The sequence below is a fragment of the Perca flavescens genome, chromosome 10 (assembly GCF_004354835.1).
Source record: "Perca flavescens isolate YP-PL-M2 chromosome 10, PFLA_1.0, whole genome shotgun sequence".
Lineage (NCBI taxonomy): Eukaryota > Metazoa > Chordata > Actinopteri > Perciformes > Percidae > Perca > Perca flavescens.
The window spans coordinates 23127144-23154274 of NC_041340.1; the positions used below are offsets into that span (position 1 = coordinate 23127144).

Genomic DNA, 27131 nt, shown 5'->3' on the forward strand with positions numbered 1-27131 from the left:
GCTTACATCCAGTTCTGATAAGAGGTGCTTAGTGTGACTCACACCCTTTTATTCGCCCTACGTCCCTCTGTTTACCTCCGTCACTTCTTCCTTGTTCGTGGTGTCACTTAACCAAGCGTCTCCACCTCCGCTGAATGACACAGATGCACAAATATCTGCACGTTTTCCTTGATTGGTCCATTATGTGGCTCATCACAGAGCTTGTGGCTCTAGCTCGCTGTGGACCTGTAATACATCACAGCATGACAAAGGCAAAGTTGCTCTTAGAACATGTACTTAATGACAGCTTTGACTTCATATTCATCAGAGAGAGAAGGGCGAGAAGAAGATACATTTCTTTATTTCTTCCCATATGAGTCATAATTTGTACAAATGAAGGAAGAATACTGTATATAAAAGATAAAAATGTTAATAGAAAATACTTGGGAGTTTGTTTTTGTCATAATGCTGCCACCCAGTGGCTGGCTATAGGAACTTCAGGCACATAATAGTTCAGTCTGTTGTTGAGGCAGCAGCCCAAGAGGAAGAGAGAAAGAGATGAGTATGGGTAAGCTCTAGGATCTATAACCTGTATTAATACATGACTAGTTACATATTATTACTAGGATGTTACTGAAGCCCCCTCGCCCTGAGCTGTCCCACTTTTTTTTTTTAACCTCCATTCTCTCGAGCTGCATCTTTGATTTGATTACACATTGGATGAGGCCGGGCAAAGGGCGTCAGGTGAGGAGAAGAAGTCGCAGAAGCCCTCCTCGGACAGGTGTCCGTACTCGTTGTTGTAGAAGGTCTGTCCTGAAAGCTGGCTGAAGAAGTTGGGACGGTGCATGGAGCTGCCGGCGCCGCTGCATCGACCCAGGGAACCATGGGAGGCTGTCAGAGGCTCTGTGCTGCTGCTGCTGCCCATCCGACTGCGGTCAGAACAACGACAAACAAAAACCTCATTATGGTCTATTACTGACAACGGAGGCGGATAGATTAGCACAGTCAGCAATCAGGAGACAGTCTACGGATACCTGTAGGTATGTTGGACATATTGAGTTCATGATCGATTGTTTCTCAACTGGGAAGTTAGTTGAAAACCAAAGTCACTCATGTCCGACTTTAAGCTCTGAACCTGGTACTGTTAAAAGTGAATATTCCTAAGTGATAATGCTAGAAGCTATTCTTCCTGGGGTTCTGCAATCTCGTGAAAAGAACAGACTATGAACCAACTGATCCTACTAACCAGTATTCTCTGTGTTGCCTAATGTAGCGTATTGCTCTGTAACATAGAGCTCTGTTGTCCAAAACCTATTAAAAATGCATCAATGAGCTACACTGTTGCACTGGGTCAATCCCACATACACCAGTCAGATACGTAAATACTCACTCGCTAAAAATAGTCCCCAACAAATCCCCCATCGGGCTGAATGCCACAGACAGAGAGGAAAGTCAAAGTATTGATAGACAGACTAACACATCGTTGGTTTTGGTCTTTTCATGGGATTTGTTGGCAATAACAAACTTAATGGATATTGCCAGCCTTATCCTTTATGTGTTCGTAATCTCAAATTTAAGAATAAAAGCTATTAATCGTACTTCTTTTGACCAAAATATTCCTAAATCTGAGAGAGCTCCTGAGAGTAACCTGAGTTGGTAATAATGAACAATACATTATCTAAATCAATGTGTATAATTCAGGATAGGATAGTTTTATACCTTGCCAGTTTTAGCTGTGTCTTTCTGGCAATGTCCAGAAATACTTTTGATACAATATAGCATCACTTTTTATTTTTTGCCTTCCTTGTCAATGTGGTACTAGATTTCTCTTGCTACAGTTGTTATATGTTGAACAATGGGGCAGAGGGTAACATCCTTGTGTCCGATTTGCTTTTCCTGCTCTGAATGTAAAATGTGATGAATCATGTACTCGCTTCAGAGCTGCTCTTAAAGGTCCCTCCTACATCTTTTCTGTAAGTAGGAGTGAGTTGCTATATAAATGTGTCTTAGTATTCACTAGAACCTTTTACTGCTCTTCGAACATTGCTGAGTCTAACTCTCAAAACTTTGATGAATACGTGCCATGGGTTTAAATGACTCAGACTGTTGCTTACTCCTACGTACCCATGCATAAATGTATGCAAATCTACTGTAGTTCCACTACATATAAAGCTGTGAGTGACTTAATTCTACATGCTTCCATCCAGGAGAAAATGACTGTTCTCTCATATTGACTCTGCACTGTGACTAAATCACTGGCTGCATATCTTTTGTGCGTCACTCTCAGTTCCAGACATCAATATGGCTCAACACTTTTGTATGATTAACCTTTTTGAGACGGCGCCTCTGTGCCTGTGTTCAATTCTCTCAAATTCTTCGGAGGCCAAAACCATCCCGCTGTCTGTCTGGTTGTCCTGGGAAGAGACACAGTTGGACATCGTGTGAATTAAATGACTTTGTTTGACCCCAGTCCTGTGTCTGCAACTATTTCTGGAAACATTCCTCAATGCCGTTTACCAAATGTCACCAGTTACATTTTCAACAGTTGATAAGAAGATAAAGAGCTTACTTGAGGAGCTTTCTGTCGGTGCATCTCCAGGGGCAACTCTTCAAATGTCTTCACTGTGGGCTGGCATATTTTGGAAGGTCCCACAAACACACAGCCGGCAAAGGGCATGCAGTTATAATACCTGGTCAAGAGGTGTAGAAAGGATTATCACATGAATACATGATGGGGCCTCCTGCTGACATACAAATGCCACGAGACAAAAAAGGGTGGCTGTGGCTCAGTGGTAGAGTGCCAGTCGGAAGGTTGGTGGTTCGATCCCTGGCCCTGGAGTCCCATGTCGAAGTGACTTTGGGCAAGACACTGAACCCCGAGCTGTGCATCGGAGTGTAAATGTGTGAGTGTGTTTATCTGATGATCAGGTGGTAACCTTGTACGGCAGCCTTGGCCACAGCGTATGAATGTGTGTGAATGGTGAATGGTTCCTGTACTATGTAAAAGCGCTATATAAAAACAGTCCATTTACAAATAAGAAATGGTTAAAATATGTTTCATTCAGTAAAAGAAATACTGTATGAATACCTATTCAAGATAAAAAAATACAGACACGATAGTACATATGGGTAATTTAAAATGTTTTTCCTATGCCATAAAACATCTTATAACCAACAAAATTATATCTTGTCCGAAGGTTTGGGACCGCTAGTTTAATAAAAAATGTGTTGATTTAAATGGTTAGATAGCGGTCTCTTTTCCGTAGGCTCAATGTCCTGACAGGCTGACAGTGTGTAGCACGTCATTAACTGGATGTGGAAAAAAAATCTTTAAATGTAACTTTATCTAAGAGTTTTTAGCTGTTGAAACCATATATTTACTTTTCAAATCGTAATTTCCTTGAAACCTAAAGTATAAATTAAAGAAATTGAAAGTAAAGTATAAAATAAAGAAATTTAACCTACGGGCGCCTGGTTATCTCACCTGGTAAAGCGCGCGCCCATATATAGAGGTTTACCTCCTCGACGCAGCGGCCACAGGTTTGACCTGCCTTTTGTGTGGAAGTTGTTGATTGGTGCACAAAAAACAGTTACCTCTCACAAAAGATGGCTTCTCAGGGTGTAACACCATTTGCCTGAAGATGGTCTAGTACTGAAACGTTGCCTATTATTACATTTTTGCAAGTTAGACAGTGTGCGGGAGTTTTTCTTTGCAACTTTTAAACCCCTGTCCAACCAGTGAGAGGAGCTCAGACAAAAACACAAAATCTCTCACGTGAAGTAACCGTAACTGTTGGAACTTTGGCAGAAAACTGTGTGTTCAAGTAGAAGCATGTTGCTCATATTTAAAACCTTTTATTTAACAGTTTAAGGGCTACAGGATGTACAAATGAGTACCTGGCGGGTAGAGTGTTGAAGGCTAGTCTCAGTTCTTCCTCAGATGGAGGGCGTGACGAGGCCTGCGAGAACCCATCATCCTCTGAGCTCTGGGAGTGGCTCAGAGGGATGTAGTCCTTCCCATCCTGAAGGGAAAAGAGAGAAGATCAAGAACTGAAAACTCTTTACAAAACTCGCTAGAATGAACGTTTCCCCAGAAGTGAGCTCACAGGTATGCTGTTGTCCTGCAGCAGGTCTCCGAGGATCTGCACCAGGGCAGGGAAGTTTGGTCTTTCTTTGGGTTCACCGTGCCAGCAGGCCAGCATGATGCCGTATCTACCAGCAGAGGGCAGCACCGTCACAACAAAGACAACACTGAGCGCTCCAACTTCCCTGTCTCACTAATATAGCTGCAAAAAACAAATAGACCCTATATCCTCTCCTAAATGTACAAGTTAGTCAAACGTATGATATTTATGAGCATATTCTTGTTTGCCTTTGGGATGGCCTCAAGCAGTAAAAGGACTATGAATCCTATTTGACAGCCAAAGATGAGAAAAAGAAAAAATCAAAGCTTACATTTCAGGGGAGGCAGTCTCAGGAGCCCTCATCCTCACACCATCTTTTAATCGTTTGCAAAAGTCTTCGTCAATCTGTACGCCCGGGTACGGGGACGCACCTTAGGATGAAACATTAATTAACATGTCAGAGAAAGGAAAAACAAAGTCATCGTGTTTGGATAACAGTGATGAAGATTTACTTTGCCTCGAAAAGTTCACAAAGAATAATTTCCTAATTGCTTCTGGCAGAAACAGAGATTGATAGGCACTTTTAAAATCAACACACTTCGGGAGGAGACTGTATTGAAACTCTTTGATGAAAAGAGTGTCTTTACCCAGTGAGAAGATTTCCCAGAGCAGAACTCCGAAAGACCACACGTCACTCTGGCTGGTGTACACTTTGTCAAAGATACTCTCTGGAGCCATCCACTTTAATGGCAGACGAGCCTGAGAGAACATTACTTATTAACACCAGAAATACAGTATAGTCAAATTTACACTAATGACACCCTTCCTTTAAATTCAACCCTTATGGGGGTGATGACAACAAAAAGTTTAGTGTTTTCCTACAGTAAATGGAGATGGCTAATGGAGTGGGAGGTGCCGTACATTGCCTTTCCTGACGTAGTCGGGGTCTTTGTATATGTCTCTGGCCAGGCCGAAATCACAGATCTTCACAATGTTGTTCTCTGACAGGAGAATGTTCCGGGCTGCCAGGTCTCTGTGGATACACTGTGGATATACACACACACAACCACACATACATCATAACCCCGCGGACAGGTGTGTGGGCATGTGTGTGCCCGTTGTATGTTTGCATGCATTGATTCCACTTTGTTTTCTCCGATGAACGAAATACAGATATGATTTGGAGGACGTATCTGGCTTAATTGTTTTTTGATAATCTGTTGCCTTAAAATGTGTGTGTGTGTGTGTGTGTGTGTGTGTGTCTGTGCGTGTCTGTGTGTGTGTCTGTGCCAGTTTGTAACTGGGACTGGACTGTGTCTCATCTCATCCTGGCTGAGCTCTGTGGAATCTCCGCAGGAGATCCAACATCATTCACAAAGCTGTCGAGTAAACGCGCCAACAGGGTCACGACTGTGAGTCATTCAAAGACAGTCTGCTTAGAGTACAGTCATATCGTTGATAGTCATTATAAGTTATAGTCCGCTTTTGTCGTCACCAGTTTAATTTCATTTTTCACCCGATTTCCACTGGATTCGTGTGAGATAGCCGGCCGTGGCTGTTAATAAGTAATTAAATCAGCTAATCAACGAATCGAAACAATCCAATAACAGCAGAGATGACAGTTGGCAGAACTTGTCACTACTTGGATACAGTGTTTCACAGTGCTGATACATTTAAAAAGAAAATCTCAGCTGTCTGTGAGAACAAAATATTGAATCAAATATGCCCTCTTCAGATCCACATTTGTTTGACAGACATCAACAATTTAAGCATCCACAATTTGTTTTAATGTTTTGCAGCTGTGAGTGGCTTCTCAATGTCATGGGTGCATTGGGTTAATAGTGTCCATCAACAGCACATGCAAAAAAAATCAATTGGATTTACAGTAATAAAGGAATATTTTTAATTTAATTGTGTAAACACACTGCATACTCAAAACCTGCTAAGCATTAGTATGCAGTACTGGGCCGTGACACAGCTCTCGTTTATGGTCACATGGTTAATTTAAGTTCCCATATTATGAAAGAAATCACTTTTTCTGGGATTTGGGGTATTATTTTGTGTCTCTGGTGCTTCCACACGCATACAAACTTTGAAAAAAAATCCATCCATGCCGTTTTGAGTGAGATACGGGTTTATGAATATGTCCTGCCTTCAGTCTCCTGGTGAGAAACAACCTTTCTTTTACTGTCTACGGAGCTAGCTGACATGATCTACGATCTGAGCTACTGCGCATGTGCGAGTGCAATCAAAGATAGTACAGAAGAAAAGATGTCTCACTCTGTAGCTAAAACAGAGACCTGAACACAAGGTGAAAAGAGGATATGCAGCAGTGAGAGAGAGCTGTGCAGTACAACAAAAATATGGTGTTTTTTGAAAATGAAACCATGTAAACCTATTCTGGTACAACGTTAAAATACAATTATGAACCTGAAAATGAGCATAATATGAGCACTTTAAAAAGCACGATGGACTGAAAACCTAATGATCCAGGCTACAACCTGCTGCCTCTGAGACCAATCTCCAGCCTATTCCCTAATTTGTCTTTGTAAAGCTGACAATTAACCTTTCTGGAGGCCAGGAACTCCATCCCACGAGCCACTTGGAAACTGTAGCAAATTAGATCTTCTATCGTCAGAGGAGTTTTCCACAAGTCCTCCACTGGAGAGAGAAGATGAAGGGAAGGGTCAGTCACGGTAAGAAAAAGAAGGAGAAATTAAACTACAATTGTAACAAGACAATGAGTTAAAGCGTAACTCTCGCCAAAATTCAACCTAGGGTCTTTTTGTGAATGTACCCGAGTCAAACTTAAAAGCATAATTAGGACAGAAACTCCACTTTCAAGATTTACCGTATTCTCTTTTTTTGGTCAAATGGCCTTTTGAATGGGAGTGCTAGGGGCACTACTGTGATCGCATCACTAAATCACTATTTTTAAAACACTAAGAAGGCTTGACACAACATGAGACTTTGCTCCAAGTATCACCAGGGGCTCTACACATGAACTCCAGCGTTGAGAACATTGTTTGTGTACACACAGTTTACTAAAAAGAAAGGTTTTGAACGACTCACTTTAGCAGTTGTCGTTTACGCTATCCGCCATCTTGTCAGTCAAAAAGCATCGATCTCCAAATGCGAATAAACGGACTCCTTAGGAGGAAATGTCATTCTTATATGAGGCTCCTTTTTCAACTACAAGGTCAATATTGTTGTTCACTAACGACAAAACAACAAATTATCCGTGCATTTATATGGAACTAAGCTTTAGGAGCTTTCCATCTTCCACTCTCCATTTGCATTCGGAGATTGACTCTTTTTGACTGACAAGATGGCGAATAGCGTAGACAACAACTGCTAAAGTGAGTCGTTCAAAACCTTTCTTTTTAGTAAACTCTGGGTACACAAACAATGTTCTCAACGCTGGAGTTCATGTGTAGAGCCCCTGGTGATACTTAGAGCAAAGTTTCATGTGGTATCAAGCCTTCTTAGTGTTTTAAAAATATTGATTTAGTGATGCGATCACAGTAGTGCCCCTAGCACTCCCACTGAAAAGGCCATTTGACCGAAAACAAGAATGATTAGTCTTAAAAGTGGCGTTTCCGTCCTAATTATGCTTTTAAACAAAAGTTTGACTCGGGTATATTCACAAAAAGTCCCATGGTTGCATTTTGGTGAGAGTTACGCTTTAAATACTCTTGTGAATTAAAGCAGCCTTACTTTTCTCCCCAGCAGGATTCTCAGTGGGCATGTTGGACGGTGGACTCTGAGGACTGGTGAGTGGGCAGGACGGGGGAGAAGGCGGGTGGCGAGCTCTTTGGTCCATTTGACCCGCCTCAATCATCCGTCTCACCTGGCTCTGAGTTTTAGGAGAGCGATCCTGAGCGGGGAAACAATTTTATGCATCATCTCCAAAATCAATATATCAACAAAAAAAAACTTTGAGAATACATGTGTCATAGGTTTGTGAGAAGTAAATACTGTTTGAAAAAGGATGGACAGAAATATTGGCTCTACTAAAGCAAAGAAGATTCTCTATAAAAAGAAAAGAAAATGGTAGACAGTGTTTCGGTGTCTGCGGTGCTTGGGATACCCTGTATGGGAGGAAGAACTCTCTCTTGGCTCGTAGGAAGTTGGACAGATTCCCATACTTGCAGTATTCCACTATCACCATCAGTGGACCTGGTGATACAGACAGCTTTTATCATCACAGTACTGTGTGAAAAAAGGCTACACATATTTTAACACACTTTTTTTACATGGTAAAACACATTAAAATAATCTCTGCCTCTTGTTAAGGGACTGTTATTTTTATTTTATTTTTTTTATTCCTTTTTTTTTAACACCGTATTCACAAAAGTGAGATCTGGCATTCTGTAAGCATTTCCTGGTTGGGTTTAGCTGCAAGGCTAAATTTCTGCTTTTGTTTAAGGTAAACATGGTTAAACATTTCAAGATGTGCATCCCTCAGAAAGGTGCTCTATAGATCAAATGGAAGTATGGACATAAACGTAGGGGTGTAAAAGAAAAAGAGAGGCAGCTGTTTGACTTTCTCAGTTGGTTTGCTCTAAAAAAAAAGCTGTAGGGGGTAGACAAAATAATGTAAACACACATAGAAGAGATTTCAACAAACAGCAGCAGAGCTGGAAAGAGTTTGTCTGTACCCAAACTTTAGGCGTATGTATAAAAAAAACACAGTAATATTCTACCTAAATTTAAAATGAATATAAAGAAGAGCAATGATCAGACGTTAAAACTAACTAATAAACAACATAGGTTGATATATAGGACGTCTAAACACACAATATATGAGATGAGTAATAGATGTAAATCTCACCATTTGGTTTGGTGCAGGCTCCTAACAGGTTCACTACATTCAGATGGTTACCAATGTGAATCAGTATCTTTAACTCTGACATCAAGGCCTTGTGCTCACTGGCTGTGGATCCATCTGAGAGACACACACACACACACACACACACATTGGAACATAATGCATAAAATACATCTGGTTGTTGCTACAATACTCATACACAATGACAAATCTCACCTTTCAGCATCTTGACAGCCACTGTGTCCAAACTGTTGCTCTTGCTGACGCCGTAGATTGATGCCTCAATTACTTTTCCAAAGGCCCCGTGGCCTAAAACCTTTCCTATGGCAGGAGAAAGAACAGGAACAACCACAGAATATTCATGCTCATTGATCTATGCAGGCTTTGTGTTTTAGTCTCATTGGAATACATAAACAGTTTTGGTCGGGAGCCCTTGCAAAATGTAAATGCATCTGGCATCCATATAGACAAGGGAGGGGGAGGAATTGGAATCTCAACTGCACTATTCGGAAACAACATGTTCCCATGAGTTGGGAACTGTCGTGGGAACAGATGCTTTTCCTCGGGGCGTTTTTAAAAATCCGTGCTGGGAATGAACCCATATGTAACATCAGCACTTTACTTGGCAGCACTTTGCCCGACTGGCTGCAATCCAAAGTCACGCCATTAAGGATTCTGGAAATGGAAAACTAATCTGTTACATCCATCTATTCGCTCTCATCCCCGCCTGCATATTTCCCTCGCAAACCCCCTCGATCCCATTCACTCGTTTATCCCAACATCCATGCATCCTTTTCTCCCATCCTTCCCGACTGCTCACCCAGTCGGAGTCTGTCTCTGGAGATCTCCCACTGCGAGGAGTCGTAGGGCAGGTATTCACACTGCTCATCCAGAGGCACCTCGCCCGGGTCCATAATGATTGACAGATAGCCCGTCTTTATGTCTGCCGGGTTAACCTGAAGTTCAGACAGAGAAAGAGTGTCAACCACAATGATATATTGCAACAAGTGACTACTGTAGTCTGTAGTAAACATGTCATTCTGCCAGCTGTGAGAGCTACATTTCTATCATATTTAGAAGGATAAAAAAAACCTGCTTTTATCACATTAGATGAGTCAAAAATGAATTATGATCAAGGTGGAAGCAAAGTAGATTTTCATAGCTCTTGAAAAGTTTGTACAAACATTTCATCCATTGACAATTGAAAAGCATATTGCAACAGTAGCCGTTTTACTATTGGATGGCTTTCAAGGCCAGCCGCTGGCACGTAGGCATAATGGAGACACTCTGTAGTTACAGTAAACACCTGAAGCCATCAGCAGCAGGAATATGTGCATAACATCTGTAGTCTCCAGTTTTTGATGTATAGTGTGTCATTTTACACACAGATTGCACAGCGGGTTCAATTACTGTTTAAATCTTCATACACAACGAGATTTAATGGTAACAGACGCTCTGTGCCTTTTCTACACAATTAAGTTAAAATCAAGTTTATACAGTAAGATTATTCATAAAGCAGTGACTACTTTTATTTAAAGCAAATTTCCAAACACCATTTATTCTTCATAACCTCAACCTGTCATCTTAGCAAGATAATTACAGTTTATTTAGGTGGCTTGTTGAGTATTTACAGTAGTGGCATTGTTGGTGTTACAATAACTGAAGTTCCAGTCTCTCTTACAATTTAAACGCCATTTATATTTTTATATTACTATTATAAATATTAACATAATGCTCATATTTAGTAGGCTATTTCCTGTATGAGGTACTGTAGTTTGTGTTTTTGTTTTCCTCTCAGAGACAATGATTTCTTCAGAAAGCCATCTGGGCCTCTCCTCTTAGCTCAATAAACTGCCTGCTGCTTTTAAAGTTTTTTTTTTTTTTTAATGAATGTTGTTTTTTTTCTTTCTTTTTTCCTCACCTAGGGCACAAGTGATCAAGGGGGCAAGTAAGATAAAGCTACTGTGGGAGAGCGGAGAGAAAAAGAGTCAGCTCTTAATTTGTTTGTTAGTGACAGCACCCCACTGTGAAGTCACTGCGGAGCGACTGTGTGAGACAATCTAACGAGTGACCAAGTGAGGAAAAATAATAAGCAATTTGGTTCTCATTATAGACGTGCTACGACTAATTGGACTCGCTCCCAGCGAATATCAGTAACTCTCTCAGTGGGTGATCTGCAGACTGTCTCAGAGATCAAACAGGTTCAGCTCTAACGCCGACAGACATGTTGTGAGCCGGAGGTTAACGCGGCTCCGTCACAGTCGGTCAGTTTCTCTCACAAACCCACGGACACAAACACAGACACACGGTGAATAGTGGCGCCCTCTGACCCGCTTCACGTTGCAGAAGATCAGGATGAGCAAGGCCCAGAAGAAAACAGCGATGACTCCAGTACCGATGAGAATAACAATCTCCACATTGGCCTTGTCACTTGAACCTTGATAGAAAGAAAGAAAGAAAGTCATGTTTAGAATGCTACTGTTGTATCTGAAACCACTCTAACCTCTCACACCTCTCCTTGATGACATTACTCTTTACCAACTGTAGGGGTAGCTATATTACAAACTATTGAACCTTCTCGCAAACTCCTTACATTGAAATATTTAGGTGAGGTTATTGTGCTCAACAGTCATTTAATCAACTCAGTCATTCATCATAAGACCCCTTCCAGCAAGCCCGTTCATATATTCATCATGAATATAAAATGTCCCAGCAATCAATGACTTTGATTTTTACTGTGGAGAGCTGTATTACAACAAAAGCACAAAAACTACAGCTGCAGTGAAAAGTGTGAGAGGTGAACGACTAAAATCCAGACATGTACATTTTGTGTTTAAAGATTTGAGCTCGAGGGCAACTGGGATTTCAGGCCTGAGTGCACTCGAGAAAAAAAAGCCTGTCAGCGCTGAGTGTGTGTGAGTTGATTCAGGTGTCTTTGAGATTGTATCCGGCGATCTGTTTCTGCATGTGTGAGCGCGCGGCTGTCTCACCGATGACCCGGACGGCGGCTGATGAGTGGACACATCCGCGCTGGTTGCAGGCAGTGCAGGTGTAAAGGCCGGCGTCCTCCTCTGTAACCCTCTGGATACTCAGCGTGCGGTTTGAGTCCTGCAGCTGGATCCCTGAATAGCACCACACACAGCGCCACACTTCAATGCACCACTTCGGCTCTCACATCATAAATCCAGCAACTTTCTCAACAGTGTTTCTTGAATTTCGGTCACACCTCTGGTATTCAATTTATAATGTGAACATATAAACCCTGTCGTCCTGTGAGGCGAGCCACATGCCCCGGCAGCCACGCTGAGTGAACCCAGAGCATCAGCTGTCACTCAGACTCATATTGACACCCCCCCCTCCTCCCACCTACTCAGATACACACTGAGAAAGCTAATGAGCCACGACTATTGTCCTGCAGGGTTTTATGTGTGTGTGTGTGTGTGTGTGTGTGTGTTGTTAGTTTGTGTGTGAGTGGGTGTGTAATGGCATATGTGCAACAAACACATTCATACAAGCATTCTTGTCACTGGTTCTGTTTGACACATTTGTTGAGTGTGCGGGTGGGTTGGTGGGTGGTTGTGTATCTGTTGGCTTTTAATAGCTGGTTTGCCATTTGTCATGACGGAAACTGCAACAAAAAAACAGCTACATCTGCCAAAAGCTGCCGATCTTCAAGTAAATATTAACAACGCTTATTGTTTCTGCTCTTTTATCTAATGTGAAGCCAGAACGTGGCAGACTTTCAAGGGAATTCCCCCGAGCAGAGCATGAACTCTCATGCGCCACAAGCCCTGCTAAATTAATATTCAGAGGGGCAAACTTTATGAGTAACTATTGGTGTGGGTGGACGGGTGGGCGGCTGCACTGTTGTGTAAACGTGTGCATCACCTGTGTAGGTGTATTCACACACCTGACATTTGGTGGAGAGGCAGGTTGTCTTTGAACCAGGAGAGGAGGGGTAGAGGTCTGCCCTCTACGTCGCACTCCATGCGCAGAGACTCAGTCACATTCACTGTCTGGTTGGTGAGGCCGAGCTTGTATCGAGGCACCTCTGGGGCTATGGAGAGAGAGAGGGGGGCCAAAAGAGAGGGAGAAGGGAAATCAACACTGTGACTTGTCTGCACAAACAGTGCAACCCAAGAACCATCAATGTACATGATAGTTATTCACCGAAGGGTCTCGTAAGATTGATAAAAAAGGGCAAAAGTAAAAAATAAATAAAATAAAATGCCATTAAAATGTACATCCGTGCTCCAGGCACTGAGGCAAGGTTACAGCACACAATATGAATGAAGCAGGAATTTGTTGCATTTCAACCCTGCAGCGTCTCAGCTCTGTTTCCTGTCACTAGATGCTGTGCAAACACCAGGTACTCACTCCATCACGTGTGTGAAGGTAGGTATCGGGCTGCGTGGGGTGTGTATTTTTAAAGGTGCTGTAGGTAGGATTGTGAAGATCCGGGCTTTAGCCAAAGAACAACTTCTCAGTCCCCCTAAGTCTTACCTACTGCATCTTTAAGCCTCCAGCATCTCAGCATCAGCTCCACTGCTTTGTGTTTCAGCTACCAAGGGTTGAGCATTGCTCTCTAATTAGCTGTGGTTGAGAGTGACTACTCTGGGCGATGTGTGTATGTCTGTGTCTGGAGCTTTTATCTCTCACCTTTCACAGAGATGTATCTGAACAGGCACTGTTTCACCCCTTTCTGCCTGCTCTGAGCCTCACATACATAATGCCCCTCATCCTGCAGCTGTATGGAGGGGATGGTGAAGTCTAGGACCCAGCTGTTGGAGTGATCCTGGAAGGAGAGCTCGCCGTCAAGGGTGGACGCGTAGAGGTGCACGCTCCAGCAGTCCAACTCCCGGGGCTTGCCCTGTTCGTCCTGCAGGGCCTGGGGGTCGAGGCGGTACCACTGCAGCTGCTCGTAGGTGTAATTGTCAGCGCTGCAGCACAGGGACACTTTCTCCTGCTCCAGGGGATTCTCCGAGGGCTGAACATCCACACTGAACCCCTCAGGGATGGCTATGAAGATACAGAGAAAGGTAGGTGGGGCGGTTAGGTAACCTCGCAAGACAGAGCTTACTGTAATGAGAATTATTCCTTAAAGGGTTGGTTTACCCAAATTACAAAAACACTTTTCTCATTTCAAACCCACGGTGCTCCCTGAACGTTCAATAATCCATTCATGTACAAAGTAATGTTGCTGCTGATTTCTCTAAACGTAATTTTCCAATGCTGGGAGAACCACAAATTGGATTCACTTCCATTGTAATGGGGTGAACCTCAGGGACAGATATCATAAAACAAATAAAACCACCATCTACACTACATACACACCACTAGCAGGAATTTTGGCAGAAACACAGAAGAATTAAAGGGTCTGCCCTGTGTTTTGTGTTCTTTGTTGTCAAATGCAGGGTGAATTTGAACCGGATCACTGTGAACCCAGATTTACTTTTTAGTGGTCACTAGGCCTACTTATTCTTTCATGTTTTGTTAAAAACCATATTCATTACTAAATCACAGTTGTTTGTAATAATGCAGTGCACAGATCATATAAAGCAGAGCTAACTAAGGATGTTAAGTTTCTGTATTGGAGGGGCGGGGTCATTTGAACTGTTCTGCGCTGAAGTGATGGAGAAAAAATGTTGCTGAGGATACTGTCCTAATTAATGTGGTTTAATACTGTTCTGTTAATGTTTTGGGTGTTCATTTATGTTATCTGGGATTTAGTTTTCTATGGTTGATTTAGTGTTCATATTTATCTACATTTATTGTTGTACCATGACCGAGACTGATGAGCTCTTGGCAGCTAGTAACTCTATTATCTCAGTGAAACTTTCCACGTAACACAAATCAACTGAAAATTACGATGTAGTATGTGCATCACTATCCTATCTATAATACTGGAACACGTGTTGAGTACATTGTCCTAAAAAGCATACTGACATTAAAGGAAATAAATAGTATCTGTGTGATTAAATTATTGCTAGTAGTGATGAGTAGCCTAACGTTTTATGTTTATGTTTCTTTGCATGTTTAAAGCTGAAGTGCATAGCTACCGTCTCCCCCATGAGGAATTCTAAGTAATGACAACTAAACTGTCGGTGCGTCCACATGATACAAGCCTTCCGTGATCCCCCACCCCTTCTCAATGTACTCTTTAGAAGAGGTCATTTTAGTGCATTCCATTCATACTTGGAAGTCGGATTTTCCGAGGTCAAAGTCGGAAACACCCCCTGAACAAAGTACCCCGTACCCTGAGCAAAAAATCCAACACGGCTGTTCTGTGTATCAACAGTTGTGAAAGCTGTAGAAACATACAGTTATAAGCTCTTCTGTGTTATTTGTGTCTCACTAAATCAGTCGTACACGCAGTCCTGTCCAACTTCTATCTGATGACATGTTGCTACGCTGTTAGTGTGCACAAAAAAACAGCATAATGCGTTGTTATAAACTGGCATTGCTACCCATGGCTAACCTGGATAGAGCTAATGAAAACAATGAAAATCCGATTTGTAAAAGGAAGGCATTCAACTCGGGTATGACGTCATTCCCCGAAGTAAATTGCACGCAAAAGTCACCGGACGACACCAGTTTCTCAACACAGCCATACTGAGAAATACAGAGAGAGTATTTTGGAGCTGATAGTCTTAATTAGCTTTGTATCAACTCATTTGGCAATGGCTTGAATGTAACAGATGTTCATTAATATAAAAAAGTTACGCAATAAAGCTTTATTAAATTAATTATAAATTATATAAATGCTCATTTTAGACAACATGATTTATGTTTACTAATGATTTTTAGTAATGACTACTAATGTAAACTTGATTTGTCTACTGCATCAACTTACCGCTCTGTGTTAATACAACTTAGTTTCACCCTGTGTAAAAACTTAGCTGGTTTAAGGCAATGGTTTTCCCCCCAAATTTCTAGTAAAGTCAACTAATTTGCGGATAACATACTTACTGGTTACATAGAAGTAGATCAGCCACTCATCTTTGCCAACTTTGTTTTCAGCAGAACACTTGTACATGACGGAAACACTGGCGTTGCCAATCTGAAGCCTGCTTACTGTCTGTGGGGTGAGAAAAGGTGGATGAGACTTGAATTCATATGAATTCATATTCATATGGAGGACACACGCATGTTCTTAAATGAAAGGGCAGTCTGCTGTCATGTGAGCTGACACAAACTAGATTTTGTGCCGACAGGGCAACAGGAAGCAAATTCAACTAGGTGTGACTGAAAAACCATCAGGACTTTGCATGTGTGCGTTTTTCTGTGTGTTAATTTCATTTTTTTTTTTTTTTTTTAGGTTTATAAATATTCAGGCATGTGTATGCGCACATGCGCCCCTTGCATGTGTGTCTCTCTGGATGTTTTTATTATCAGTCCTTACAGGAAGTCTGCAGAGGAAGACTGCTCTAAATATTTCAACTGTGGAAATGGTTCGTGATTAACAAATTTTGTTATGGAGCTCAGAATTTGGGACGCTTACATAAATACATCACAGTTCACGGATAAGTCCACTTACATTAATGTCTTCTTTTCTGGGCTACGTCCTAATCATATTCTGTTTCCTTAATGGATATTTCAATCCTATCATCAATGATGTAATCATATTATGATATTGTGATTTTTTTTTTTTTTTAATTCATGAATAGGTAGGCTTCTACATAGAATCACAATCACAGCTGTGATGAACCTTTTGTCGGCCATCCACCACTTCGACCGACGTTTCAATAGCCTTGATTTCATTCACGGCGTTTTCCGAGTTAATGTCCTGCCAGTTCTGACAGTCTGCGATCCTGTCACTCCGGCCCTTCCTGTCTCGTCGGACCCTGGAGAGAAACACACACACACACACACACACACACACACACACACACATTTGTGACATCTCCCCTCATTGACTTGCACAGCAGAGAGTGGGCAGTGGGTGAGAATTCAGAAGCACATCAAACGAGACATCCTTTTATGAGATTTGTTTTTTTTTCACACACTGGGTTGCATTTCAAATCCTAAATCCCAAAGCTAAGTCAATTACGCTGAGTGTCCTGGCAACTAATGGAAAAACTATGATATCAGTTCTGTTATGGAGATCCATAGTGTGAACATCATAGCAGAACTAATGAAACATGAAATGCAATTTTGTTCTTGCATTTTCTCCTTAAGGCACCGCTGAAATATTATCAGAAGGCTATCAGGGTCAGTTTTGTTTTACTCTCTTCATAATGTGCAAACAGTTTACATACTTCATAAATAATTATACATAAATCAATTATTTGTGAATTAAACTTGTGTGGATGATTCAGCCTGATTTGATTCCCTCAGAATATTTCTGCCAAACAGCTGCTCATGACAGTCAGTATAAATTGCTATTGCAAATATTAGCTTACACACACACACACACACACACACACGACATAAAAGGAGTTTAAATTCTTAATATGCATACATATTACACATGTCAGGTTTTTTACAGTTAGTTTTTATTGCTAACATGCATCGGTCCAAACTGAAGTCACACTGTCAAAACTATATCGATATATATCTATAGAAAATCTTAGTAGAATATTTACAATAAAATGAAGTAATAATCATTCCAAACAGCTGATTTTAGCTGAAAGAGAAGACATAATATGTGATTTACTGTAAATAGTTACTAGTTACTGTAATGAGAACTTGTGGCCAAATGCAGGAGAGATGGCTGACTAGGACCCTCACAGTACTGTACAGTATGAGTGATTATACTATAGCCTACATGTTGGCTATGTTATTTTGCTAAGCAAATTTTGGATTCATTCTTGTTACATTAACTTTAGTACAGTCAAAGTGAAAGGTATTACCTTTTCCTATTCTATTATGTGAAAAATCATTCAAACTTCAAAGATAAAAGTCCCTTATGCTTCCTGTTCTTCTATAGGTCAGTGTGTTATAAGTGACGATTTTTGCTTTCTGAGTGAAAATTGTTGCCAGTGTTTTGGTCCAACAAGCTTATTTTGAGACGTGAATGAAGGGTTTTGGTGGTTTGAATGAGTTTTGGAGGTGAGATTAACTGCTCAGCCAAGATGCATGTTGGTAATGCAGACTGTATGAAGAGTTTGGAAAACACACACACACACACACACACACACACACACACACACACACACACACACACACACACACACACACACACACACACACACAATTTGTAGTTTTTGAATAGATTGAACAAACAAGGTATGATGTGTTAAGGGGGCTGTAGGGCCATGCTAGCTAGTTTCCTCCTGTTTCCAGTCTTTATGCTAAGATAAGCTAACCTGACAGTGTCCTGGCAGTAGCTTCATATTTATGTTTATATTTCATGTAAGGGATAATGACCCGCTCGCTCTACAGTACCCCTTTATTACACGGCTACTTACTAAATAATTAATAATTCTCAATAATTTGACAGAAAATATTGATTTAAAATAACTGTATTGATTTCATAATATTTCTCAAGAGTCCATGATCAGAACTGTTACCTTTAGCAACAGTCTGTTATTGATAACAGCAGTCTGCTATTATACAGAAATAACAACAAATAACAGACTAGAATGCCATAACTGACCAATCAGAATCGAGTATTCAACAAAGCCATGTAATAAGAGAGTGATATTGATCTACTCACCTCTTACTATTCTTTTTAGTAAAACCAAGTTCTGGCACGGCTTGTGAGGACCTGTTTATTGCACCCACAAGGGAGTCCCTACAATTTGATCGTGTGAGCGTATATTTGTCCGTGGAATGTGATCAATACAGACACCGTCCTCATTTTATATACAGTAAGTTCTCCACTTTTGCAGAGAATTTTGTTCAAAACATCTAATGCGAATTCCGAGTTTTGTTCAAGGACACATCATCAGGCGGACTACACAAAGAAAGGGGAATTCAATTCTTACTCATCAAAACAGAAAAGGTTAACGCAGACATGCGTCAGTCGGCGCCCATGAAATGTCACAAGCATCGACTGTATATGTCACGAGATGTACATGAGACAGAACATGAACTGGACATAAGGAGCAAAAGTTACTCATGACCTGCCACTGTGTGTTTCTGAGTGCATACTGTGGGCGCCTCGTGTCTGCACTCATGTTGCATTGCCCACATGGAAAGGTCAAAAGAATAGCAATAACTTGAAAAAAATTAAGCCTTGGAGGAAGACGGAGGCAGGTCTACTGTATATGGCTGTCAAGAGAATCCATTATATTGTGTTGTGGAATTAGGTGGAGATGGAGAAGGGGAGAAATAGCAGAGGGCGATGCCTGATAATAAGTGTGTTTATGTGTGTTTGTGTGTGTGTGTGTGTGTGTGTGTGTGTGTGTGTGTGTGTGTGTGTGTGTGTGTGTGTGTGTGTGTTTTGCCTATGCATGTCAGAAAGTAAGACTGCTGTGTGACAGCTGAACCATGGCGGATCAGCCACAGAGTAACAGGCACAATATCGCTGCGTGAGGGAGGAAGCATGTTGGACATAGAACAGACACACTTTCCTTTCGTCCTCTCGTTCCTCTATTTACTTCTCCTCCACCTTCCTCTTTATTGCTGCTCTTTTTATCCACTTCCACATCTCTATCCCCACCGCCTCTTTCTTCATCATCTCCTCTCCCTCTTCTTCACTCAGAGCCAGTGGATAATTTCACACTAGCCTTTTCCTCTCATTTTGTCTTTACCAAACACTTCACGCACCGCATCCCACTCCCCTCTTGTCCCGTTCGATCAAACCTTATCTGCTCCCACACTGGTTACACAGAGTTTGCAAAAAAAAAAATATCAGTCCTGTGTGTGAGTGTGTGTAGTTTTTCTTACAGTCTGCTCTGGGTGTTGTTGAGGACACACGGGCCCCAGGCCCTCCACTGCCAGCTGACATTGGTAGCTGGGAGACCATATGCAGTGCATGTTAGAGTCTGGCTGCTACCGCTGGGGTAAGGACTGGACGGAACTGCCACTTCTTTCTCATGGATCTTTGGGGGAACTGCGGAAGAGGAGAGCCAATTAATCAATCCAGCCAGCCAGCCAGCCATAATATTTAGGGTCACAGACCTATCCCAGTTTATGTTAATTGGGCAGAACAAGGAAACACCCTGGACTAGTTGCCAGTAACAGAGCTAAAACAAATAGAGAGAAAATCACCCTCATACGCCTCATACACAGCTATGAGAGGAAACTAAAACATGACCAGAAGACAACTAGACCACTAGAAAACAGAGAGGAAACCCTGATAAAATGTAAGGAACATACAAACTTAACACACAAATGTGTTTGCATTGACTACTTCTGGCAACTATTCTTAAGAGAGTACAAGAAAGTAAAAGTGACTAATCCATAATTTTACATACATCATGGCTTTTCATTGTAGCTCCAATGTAATTTATCATTCACGATGGTTTCATTAACTAATTTCTTTCACATGTCCAGGCCACACAGCTCTGCCATTCAATCTATCATCAGCACTCTTGTGCGCATCTTTTGTTTATTGATGCAACATTTCAGTTTTTGTTAAATTTCTTCCCCCAAATCCAAACCACACATTAACTCATTTCTAATATAAAATACTCATCATAATACTTATGGTTAAAGGGGTGATAGAATGCAAAACCGATTTTACCTTGTCATAGTTGAATAATGACAGTTTAGTGGGTAACTAGGACATACATAGTAACTCAAAATCCCATTGACACCTCTTTCCTCTGCAAATCTCACAATTTGAAACTGCCTTCCTTCACAGACCCCGGCCTGCTGTCAGGTAAATGGAGCTCCGTCACAGCTGGCAGCCCACAGCACTCCATACCTGCGCAAAGTCACCGTTTTATGGGTTAGTGGACTACCAAACGCCGCTGCTCTGACAGAGCTCCAGGGCCTGCAACTCCCCTCTTCCTGCTTAATGCCCAGTGTGTGTGAGTGAGAGCCATGGATGAGAGCGCGGTCAGCGCGCTTGTTACACCAGCAATCTCTTACCACAGGTTCCAGTTATCTTTTAATGTGTGTAATTATAATGTGTTGAGTTATTTAAACAAACGAATGGGGAAATAAACACCTCTTGTCCGCAAGTCTCATTGATAGTGCCTGCGGCTGAATGGAGCTCTATCAATGAGAGCTAGCTAGCCTCCTCTTAGAATTCCTCTGAAATTCACAAATATGTATTAACTTGAAATTGGACACCGTTGTTAGCTTTATAAGACCTTTAGACCTTAGATGTTGTATAAGTGGCATGACAAAATTCAAACTGTAAATATACTCGAATTAATGAAGCTAATTATCCGTGATTTGTAGCCACACATAGCTAGGATTGAAGGGACAGTCGCAGCTAACAAAACCCTAATCTCCACAAATATGCATTAACTTGAAATCGGACAGCGTTGTTAGCTTTATAAGACCTTTAGGTAGATGTTGTATAAGTGGGGTGACAAAATTCAAACTGTAAATATACTCAAATTACGACCAAAAATGAAGCTAACTATTTGTGATTTGTAGCTACACATAGCTAGGACTGAAGGGACAGTCGCAGCTAACGAAACCCCTAATCTTCACAAATATTCATTAACTTGAAATTGGACACCGTTGTGAGCTTTATAAGACCTTTAGGTAAATGTTGTATAAGTGGCGTGACGAAATTCAAACTGTAAATATAGCTACTCTAGTTATGCCGGCAGCTGGCAGTGAGCCAAGATTAAATGGAACTGTGGTAAGAGATTGCTGGTGTAACAAGTTCGCTGACCGCGCGCGCTCTCACTCTCACACACGGGCCATTTAGCTAGCAGGAAGAGGGGAGCTGCAGGCCCTGGAGCTCTGTCAGGGCAGCAGCGTTTGGTAGTCCATTAGCCCAAAAAACGGTGACTTTGTGCGGGTATGGAGTGCTGTGGGCTGCCAGGCATGACGGAGCTCAATCAAGCTCACAGCAGGCCGGGCTCTGTGAAGGAAGGCAGGCAGAAGTGAATTTAATAACGAAATAAACAATGTATACCTTGCAGTGTCTGAAATATGAGACCTGCTGTCGAGTCTCCAATGTGTTTCTATGTGGTTTGCTCAAACCAATCAGCGCGCAGCTCATTCTAAATATTCATGAGCATACCATATTTGGAAGAAAAGCTCTTGTTCCAAATAGAGCCATGTTCACAGGGTAGTTAAGGGCCTAATAAAATAGCATTCGGGCAATTTTCAGCCCAACCAATGTTACATACCATATTAGGAGAACTTAAGGAACCGTGTAAAATACCCTATATAATCATTTTATCACCCCTTTAATAATATAATACATGGTTGTGCATACACTTTTTGTTTCTTACTTGTAAAACTAGTAAGCCTCTAGAGTTTTGTAGCATTCGTTTTAACTGTTGCACATCCACTGTTTTATGAAGAAAACATCTGGCGTGATCTCCACTGAGGGTACACAGACTAGTTACCGTTGACGACAAGCGTGATGTTGAGCCTCCTCTCCAGCGCAGCGGCACTGTTCCTCAGCACCACAGTGTAGAGCCCAGAATCCTCCTGACAAACATCCTTGATCTCCAAAACGTGGTTAAGGTGCATCCTCATCCTTTTCATCTTGAACTCTGGCCGCTGGTTTATCAGCTTTCCATCTTTATACCTGGACACAAAGCACAGCTGCTACAGTACAGGATACACTCCAGCTGAGCTACTCTGCCTCAAAATTAATCTGTCAACCTAAGCAGTATGAGGCCTAATTTTGCTTTTGGATATTGCCCATTACATTTAATGAATACACCAGAGTCTCATCTTACCATTGTGTTTCGGGTGTGGGGAAGGCAGACACATTTACTTGTAATTTGAATGACTTCTGGCCAGCAGTTACCTCCACCACTGGTCCATTTCTGTAGTTGAGGCTGATAAATGGCTTTTCTGGAAGAAGAAGACATTCACTTATTTGCAGTCTGAGTCTTAAAGCTCAAAGTAATCTCCACCAAAAATCTCCTCAGTAACAAACACTCACCCCCTGTAGGCTTAAAACTCGAAATGTCCACGGAAACTTCTCAAATCACTCCTCTGCTGTTTACCCACACAGTATCTTGACTTTGTTGCTTTGCCAATTCATTGCTAAATACGCAAGCAGTGGTTTGAGACATTTCTGTGGATATTTGAACACATCTCCTTGCTGTGACACAGGGTCACCATTGGAATCAGAGCGACCCCTTCAGGATTACAGCACTAACTATTTGATTGATTATTTTCGTGGAGCATTCCTTTTAAAGCAAGGCTATATAATTTTTCAGGAAATAAATTATTAATTCTTCTTGAATTTAATTTATTTTATAAGCAATAAAACACCCCTGCACATTTCAATACTCTCAGGTTGTAAGATAATTATTTGGGGGCTTTATTAGATAGAACAACTGAAGACAGGAAAGTGGGGAGAGAAAGAGTTACACCCTCAAACACGGGCTGCTGCAGTAAGGACTGAGTCTCAGTATATGGGGCGCACTCTACACCAGGTGAACTACCAGGGCGCCCCCACTCTTAGGGATTTTTTTAGCCTTTCTTGTCCTGATATGATCATCGACCAAGAACCATGAACATGTCAAACATTACACCTGCTTAATAATGTTAGCATTTAGCTCAAGTACAGCCCCACAGAGCTGCTAACATAGATTTAGTCTTGTTATTATGTACAGATACTAATGATCAAAGTGATATTTAGGATTACCGATTGACCTATTGAACAAGAGGAAGGCTGTGTAGTAGACTGCATTGTTCTGAGCTAGTGCTTACCATAAACTATGACATGAGTTTTTTGGGTGTGTCTTGCGTCCATGCTGGTGACGTTACAGCTGTACGGGCCGGTGTCTGTGACACTGACGCTGTTGATGGTCAGGACGCTCACAGCCTCTGTGGCGTGAGACAGAGCTTCACGATGGGGCTTAGTGTTCTCCAAAGTGTTTGGCTGGTGAGATGAAATGAAATTCAGCATTGTATATTTACTGATGCCGTTCAACATGTGACCAACTGTTGCTGCTACGTACCTGTTTGCGAGGGTAAGACCACTGAATGTCCACTCCAGCGTCGAACTCCACCAACGCTGTGCAGTTCAGGGTGAGGGCCTCCCCCACTATCAGCTCGACTGGCTCCTCAGGAAACAGCTTGACATCGTAAACCTGACTTCCTGTCCGGGAAAGAGAAAAAAGGGGGGAGGTAGAAACAGAGGGACAGAGGGTGGGGAGACAGTGAGAGAGGTCACGGTGACATCGTCAGCGGTTTTTTCCTTCCTCGCAGGACCAGAGGAAATGACTTTCCTCTGGACCAAAGGAGCCATCCCACTATAAAGAAGCTGTCTGTCCCAAGCTCGCACTATTTCCACTCATTTGTCAAGGTCTGTATCAGTGAAGGAAATTAAAGTGGAATAGCGAGAAGCCTTAATTCAAGATAAGAGAAAAAGCAAGAAAGCTTTGGACACTGGCCAGTGTCTCTGATTTCCAAGTCTCTGCAGTCTCTGGAAATGGCATGGGGTGTAAAACAACCTGCGCTGGTGATGTCTGTGCGGCAGACTGTGATTGCGTGATTGTTTAAACGCTCCATTAGCGTTTGGAGTGAAGACTCGCTCTCAGTTTCTCCTCTGACTGAGGCTGCTGTTACTTTTGGCCCGGCAGCGGTGGGAATGAGTTTCCTTTCGCCCTCTGAAGTGAGAGGTGAATGATCTTCATACGACATAGCAAAGAGCCTGTGGGTCCCTCAGCTCACTCGCAACGACAGGGACCTTCAACATGAAACCTCTTCGTCTTAGTTTTCGTACAATTCAATTATGCCTTCGCCTTCGCCTCTCTTCTCTTCCTTTTCTTTCTTTTCTTTTAATTCTGCTGGCATAATGGCACACGTCACCCTATTAAAAAGGGAGTTGTATGTTTTCAAGGAAATTACATAATGAAATAAAATTCTTTAAATTGTCAGCATTAAGGCGTAATTGGCTCACTGGCTGCCATGCAGAATGATGGTGGCAGTGCAGTCAGTCGAGCACCACCTTTGATTTCCTTGCTAATTTAGAGCTTCAAATCTAATTTAAATATTTGTACTGGGCCGGTTATGTTTTTGTAACTGCTAAAGTTAAGGTTTGTGTGATCCTCAATGTTTTTGCTGGAACGCCAGAGGAGACTGAACTCTTTAAACCTTGGGAGGTAGCACAGATATGATGTTTTTTTTTTTTTTACCTGTTGCGTGGATCAGGTAGTTGGGAGATTGATACTCTTTGTCTCCCAGCATGGCAACACACACAATTCCGATGATTGGCACGCTGTCCACGATGTGCCTGGGAATGGACCAGCCTCGCTTGTTGTCCCATGTCATCCCTCTTGTCTCCAGAAGCGGGGGATACTGAGATGACACACATAAAAAGAAAAATCATAGCTCAAATCATAAATCAAAGCATCACTTGACAGCTTCAAAAAACACAGAGTGTGAGAAATATGTGGTAAGTACAAACCGTGTGGAGGGTGACATTCAGATCAGGCACGGTGACCAGGCATGGCACTATGACGTGGGTGGAGTAGCGAGTCATTAAAATGGTCTGTAGTTCACTTTGGGTGCTGTAGCTGCCTCTCCTGAGGAAGGGCTGCTCGGGGTCTGGGCGGTAATAGAAACAGGGAGCTGTTAAAGTGTAACCCTGATGATGAGCCTACCAGCCTGTGTAATGGCAGCTATTACTGAGGTAACTTCACGAGTGGACGGCCACATATCTCAAAGCCTGATAATGACCCCCGACGACACGCCATATGTGGAGTTTATCAATAATTACCATGTAATGCAACAGTTCAGCCAGTCCCCCACACAGTAAATAGCATTAAGAACTGTGATTACATGTCAGCTGAGAGACAGACTGCCGGGGGTTTAGTCCTCCTCTAAACAGCGTTGCAGTTTCACCCCAAGCTGTCTGATAGTGGAAAAATATCTGTCCTGTGTTTCTCCCTAAACACCTTGATATTTTCCTTCCTATTGTCTGTGACTCAAAGCTACTGTCACAGGAGGGCTTTGGGGGACACCACAGCAATTGTGTGACAAATTTACATTGCAGCTGTTATCACTACAAAGTCTTATTTTCCCACAGAATGAGAGCACGCTATCTTATTTTTTGTAATACTTTTTTTCTCCCTCACTCAAAGCTATGAATTCAACCATCTGCAAGCAAGGCCAAACAATAGGTCCTATCGAAAGGCTTATATTTCTGCCCCTTGATGGTCAAAATACACACAGGTAACAGAAATAATACACAAATCCTCGCAGTTAAAGTTCTTCACAATAAATCACTGCAGGTAATAGAGTGCAATTGGTTTTGTAAGAGGAGATGTCACGCCCGGGGCAAGAAGAGTTTGCAAACCATCAGGGATATGAGCCTGGGTGAAAAGGTGTGTGTCAGAAGAGATAGTATTTACACAAGCTTATGTGTGTGTGTGTGTTGTTGTTTAACTACATTCGTGGGGTCCAAAAAAAACAGGAGTCCAGTATACTTGTGGGGTCCCGACAGCTTTGTGGGGCCAAAATGTTGGATCCAGCAACTTTAAAGGTCTGTTTGAGGGTTAAGACTTGGTTTTAGGATTAGGGTTAGAATTAGGTTATGGTTATGGTTATGGTTAGGGTAAGGGTTAAGGTTAGGCATTTAGTTGTGATGGTTAAGGTTAGGGTAAGGGGCTAGGAAATGCATTATGTCAATGACGGGTCCCCACAAATATAGTGCCACAAACCTGTGTGTGTGTGTGTGTGTGTGTGTGTGTGTGTGTGTGTGTGTGTGTGTGTGTGTGTGTGTGTGTGTGTGTGTGGGAGAGAGATAGAGCTTATACTCATACAGTACATTCATGCACATTACAGTCACGTGTGTTTGACTGTTTGGATGATCGTGTGTAGCAGAGATAGGGTAAAAGTGCGATGTCTGCCTGTCTAACTCAATCCACATGCGTCTCTTCTCATCCCGCCACATGCTGGGTCTAATTTATGGCTGCGATTTCATCTGCTTCTGATCAGCCTCCTGGTAGAATCTGTGGAAACTGTTTTGGCACCTTGTCAGAGAGGATAAACAGTCGTTTCACTTGAGTGGACTGGTCAGCTGCATTCCCTTACATGACAATCATCTGTCTCTCTCCCATTCTCCTTATCCACTCCTACTTCTACTTTTCTCCCACAGCACATGGAGCGAGGCGAGAAAAAAGTAAAGAGGCAAACCCTTAAGGCCAAGC

General features: G+C 42.1%; 1 protein-coding gene across 1 annotated transcript in view; it reads right to left on the reverse strand.

Annotated features, from left to right (window-relative positions):
• Positions 1 to 402: 402 nt before the first annotated feature.
• flt4 (fms related receptor tyrosine kinase 4) overlaps positions 403 to 27131 on the reverse strand; it is a 47234-nt gene continuing 20505 nt past the window's right edge. The window contains exons 4-30 of the mRNA XM_028589132.1: positions 25388 to 25527; positions 25116 to 25278; positions 23937 to 24076; positions 23686 to 23857; positions 22701 to 22818; positions 22362 to 22546; positions 19768 to 19933; positions 16643 to 16778; positions 15904 to 16012; positions 13594 to 13953; positions 12845 to 12991; positions 11925 to 12056; positions 11265 to 11371; positions 9755 to 9890; positions 9151 to 9255; positions 8938 to 9051; positions 8194 to 8282; positions 7821 to 7980; positions 6670 to 6764; positions 5025 to 5147; positions 4751 to 4862; positions 4435 to 4534; positions 4086 to 4191; positions 3877 to 4001; positions 2549 to 2669; positions 2308 to 2393; positions 403 to 908 (exon numbers count right to left, since the gene is read on the reverse strand). Coding sequence (XP_028444933.1) covers positions 689 to 908; positions 2308 to 2393; positions 2549 to 2669; positions 3877 to 4001; positions 4086 to 4191; positions 4435 to 4534; positions 4751 to 4862; positions 5025 to 5147; positions 6670 to 6764; positions 7821 to 7980; positions 8194 to 8282; positions 8938 to 9051; positions 9151 to 9255; positions 9755 to 9890; positions 11265 to 11371; positions 11925 to 12056; positions 12845 to 12991; positions 13594 to 13953; positions 15904 to 16012; positions 16643 to 16778; positions 19768 to 19933; positions 22362 to 22546; positions 22701 to 22818; positions 23686 to 23857; positions 23937 to 24076; positions 25116 to 25278; positions 25388 to 25527 — 3767 coding nt within the window. The 3' untranslated portion in view covers positions 403 to 688. The remainder of the gene's footprint in view (positions 909 to 2307; positions 2394 to 2548; positions 2670 to 3876; positions 4002 to 4085; positions 4192 to 4434; positions 4535 to 4750; positions 4863 to 5024; positions 5148 to 6669; positions 6765 to 7820; positions 7981 to 8193; positions 8283 to 8937; positions 9052 to 9150; positions 9256 to 9754; positions 9891 to 11264; positions 11372 to 11924; positions 12057 to 12844; positions 12992 to 13593; positions 13954 to 15903; positions 16013 to 16642; positions 16779 to 19767; positions 19934 to 22361; positions 22547 to 22700; positions 22819 to 23685; positions 23858 to 23936; positions 24077 to 25115; positions 25279 to 25387; positions 25528 to 27131) is intronic.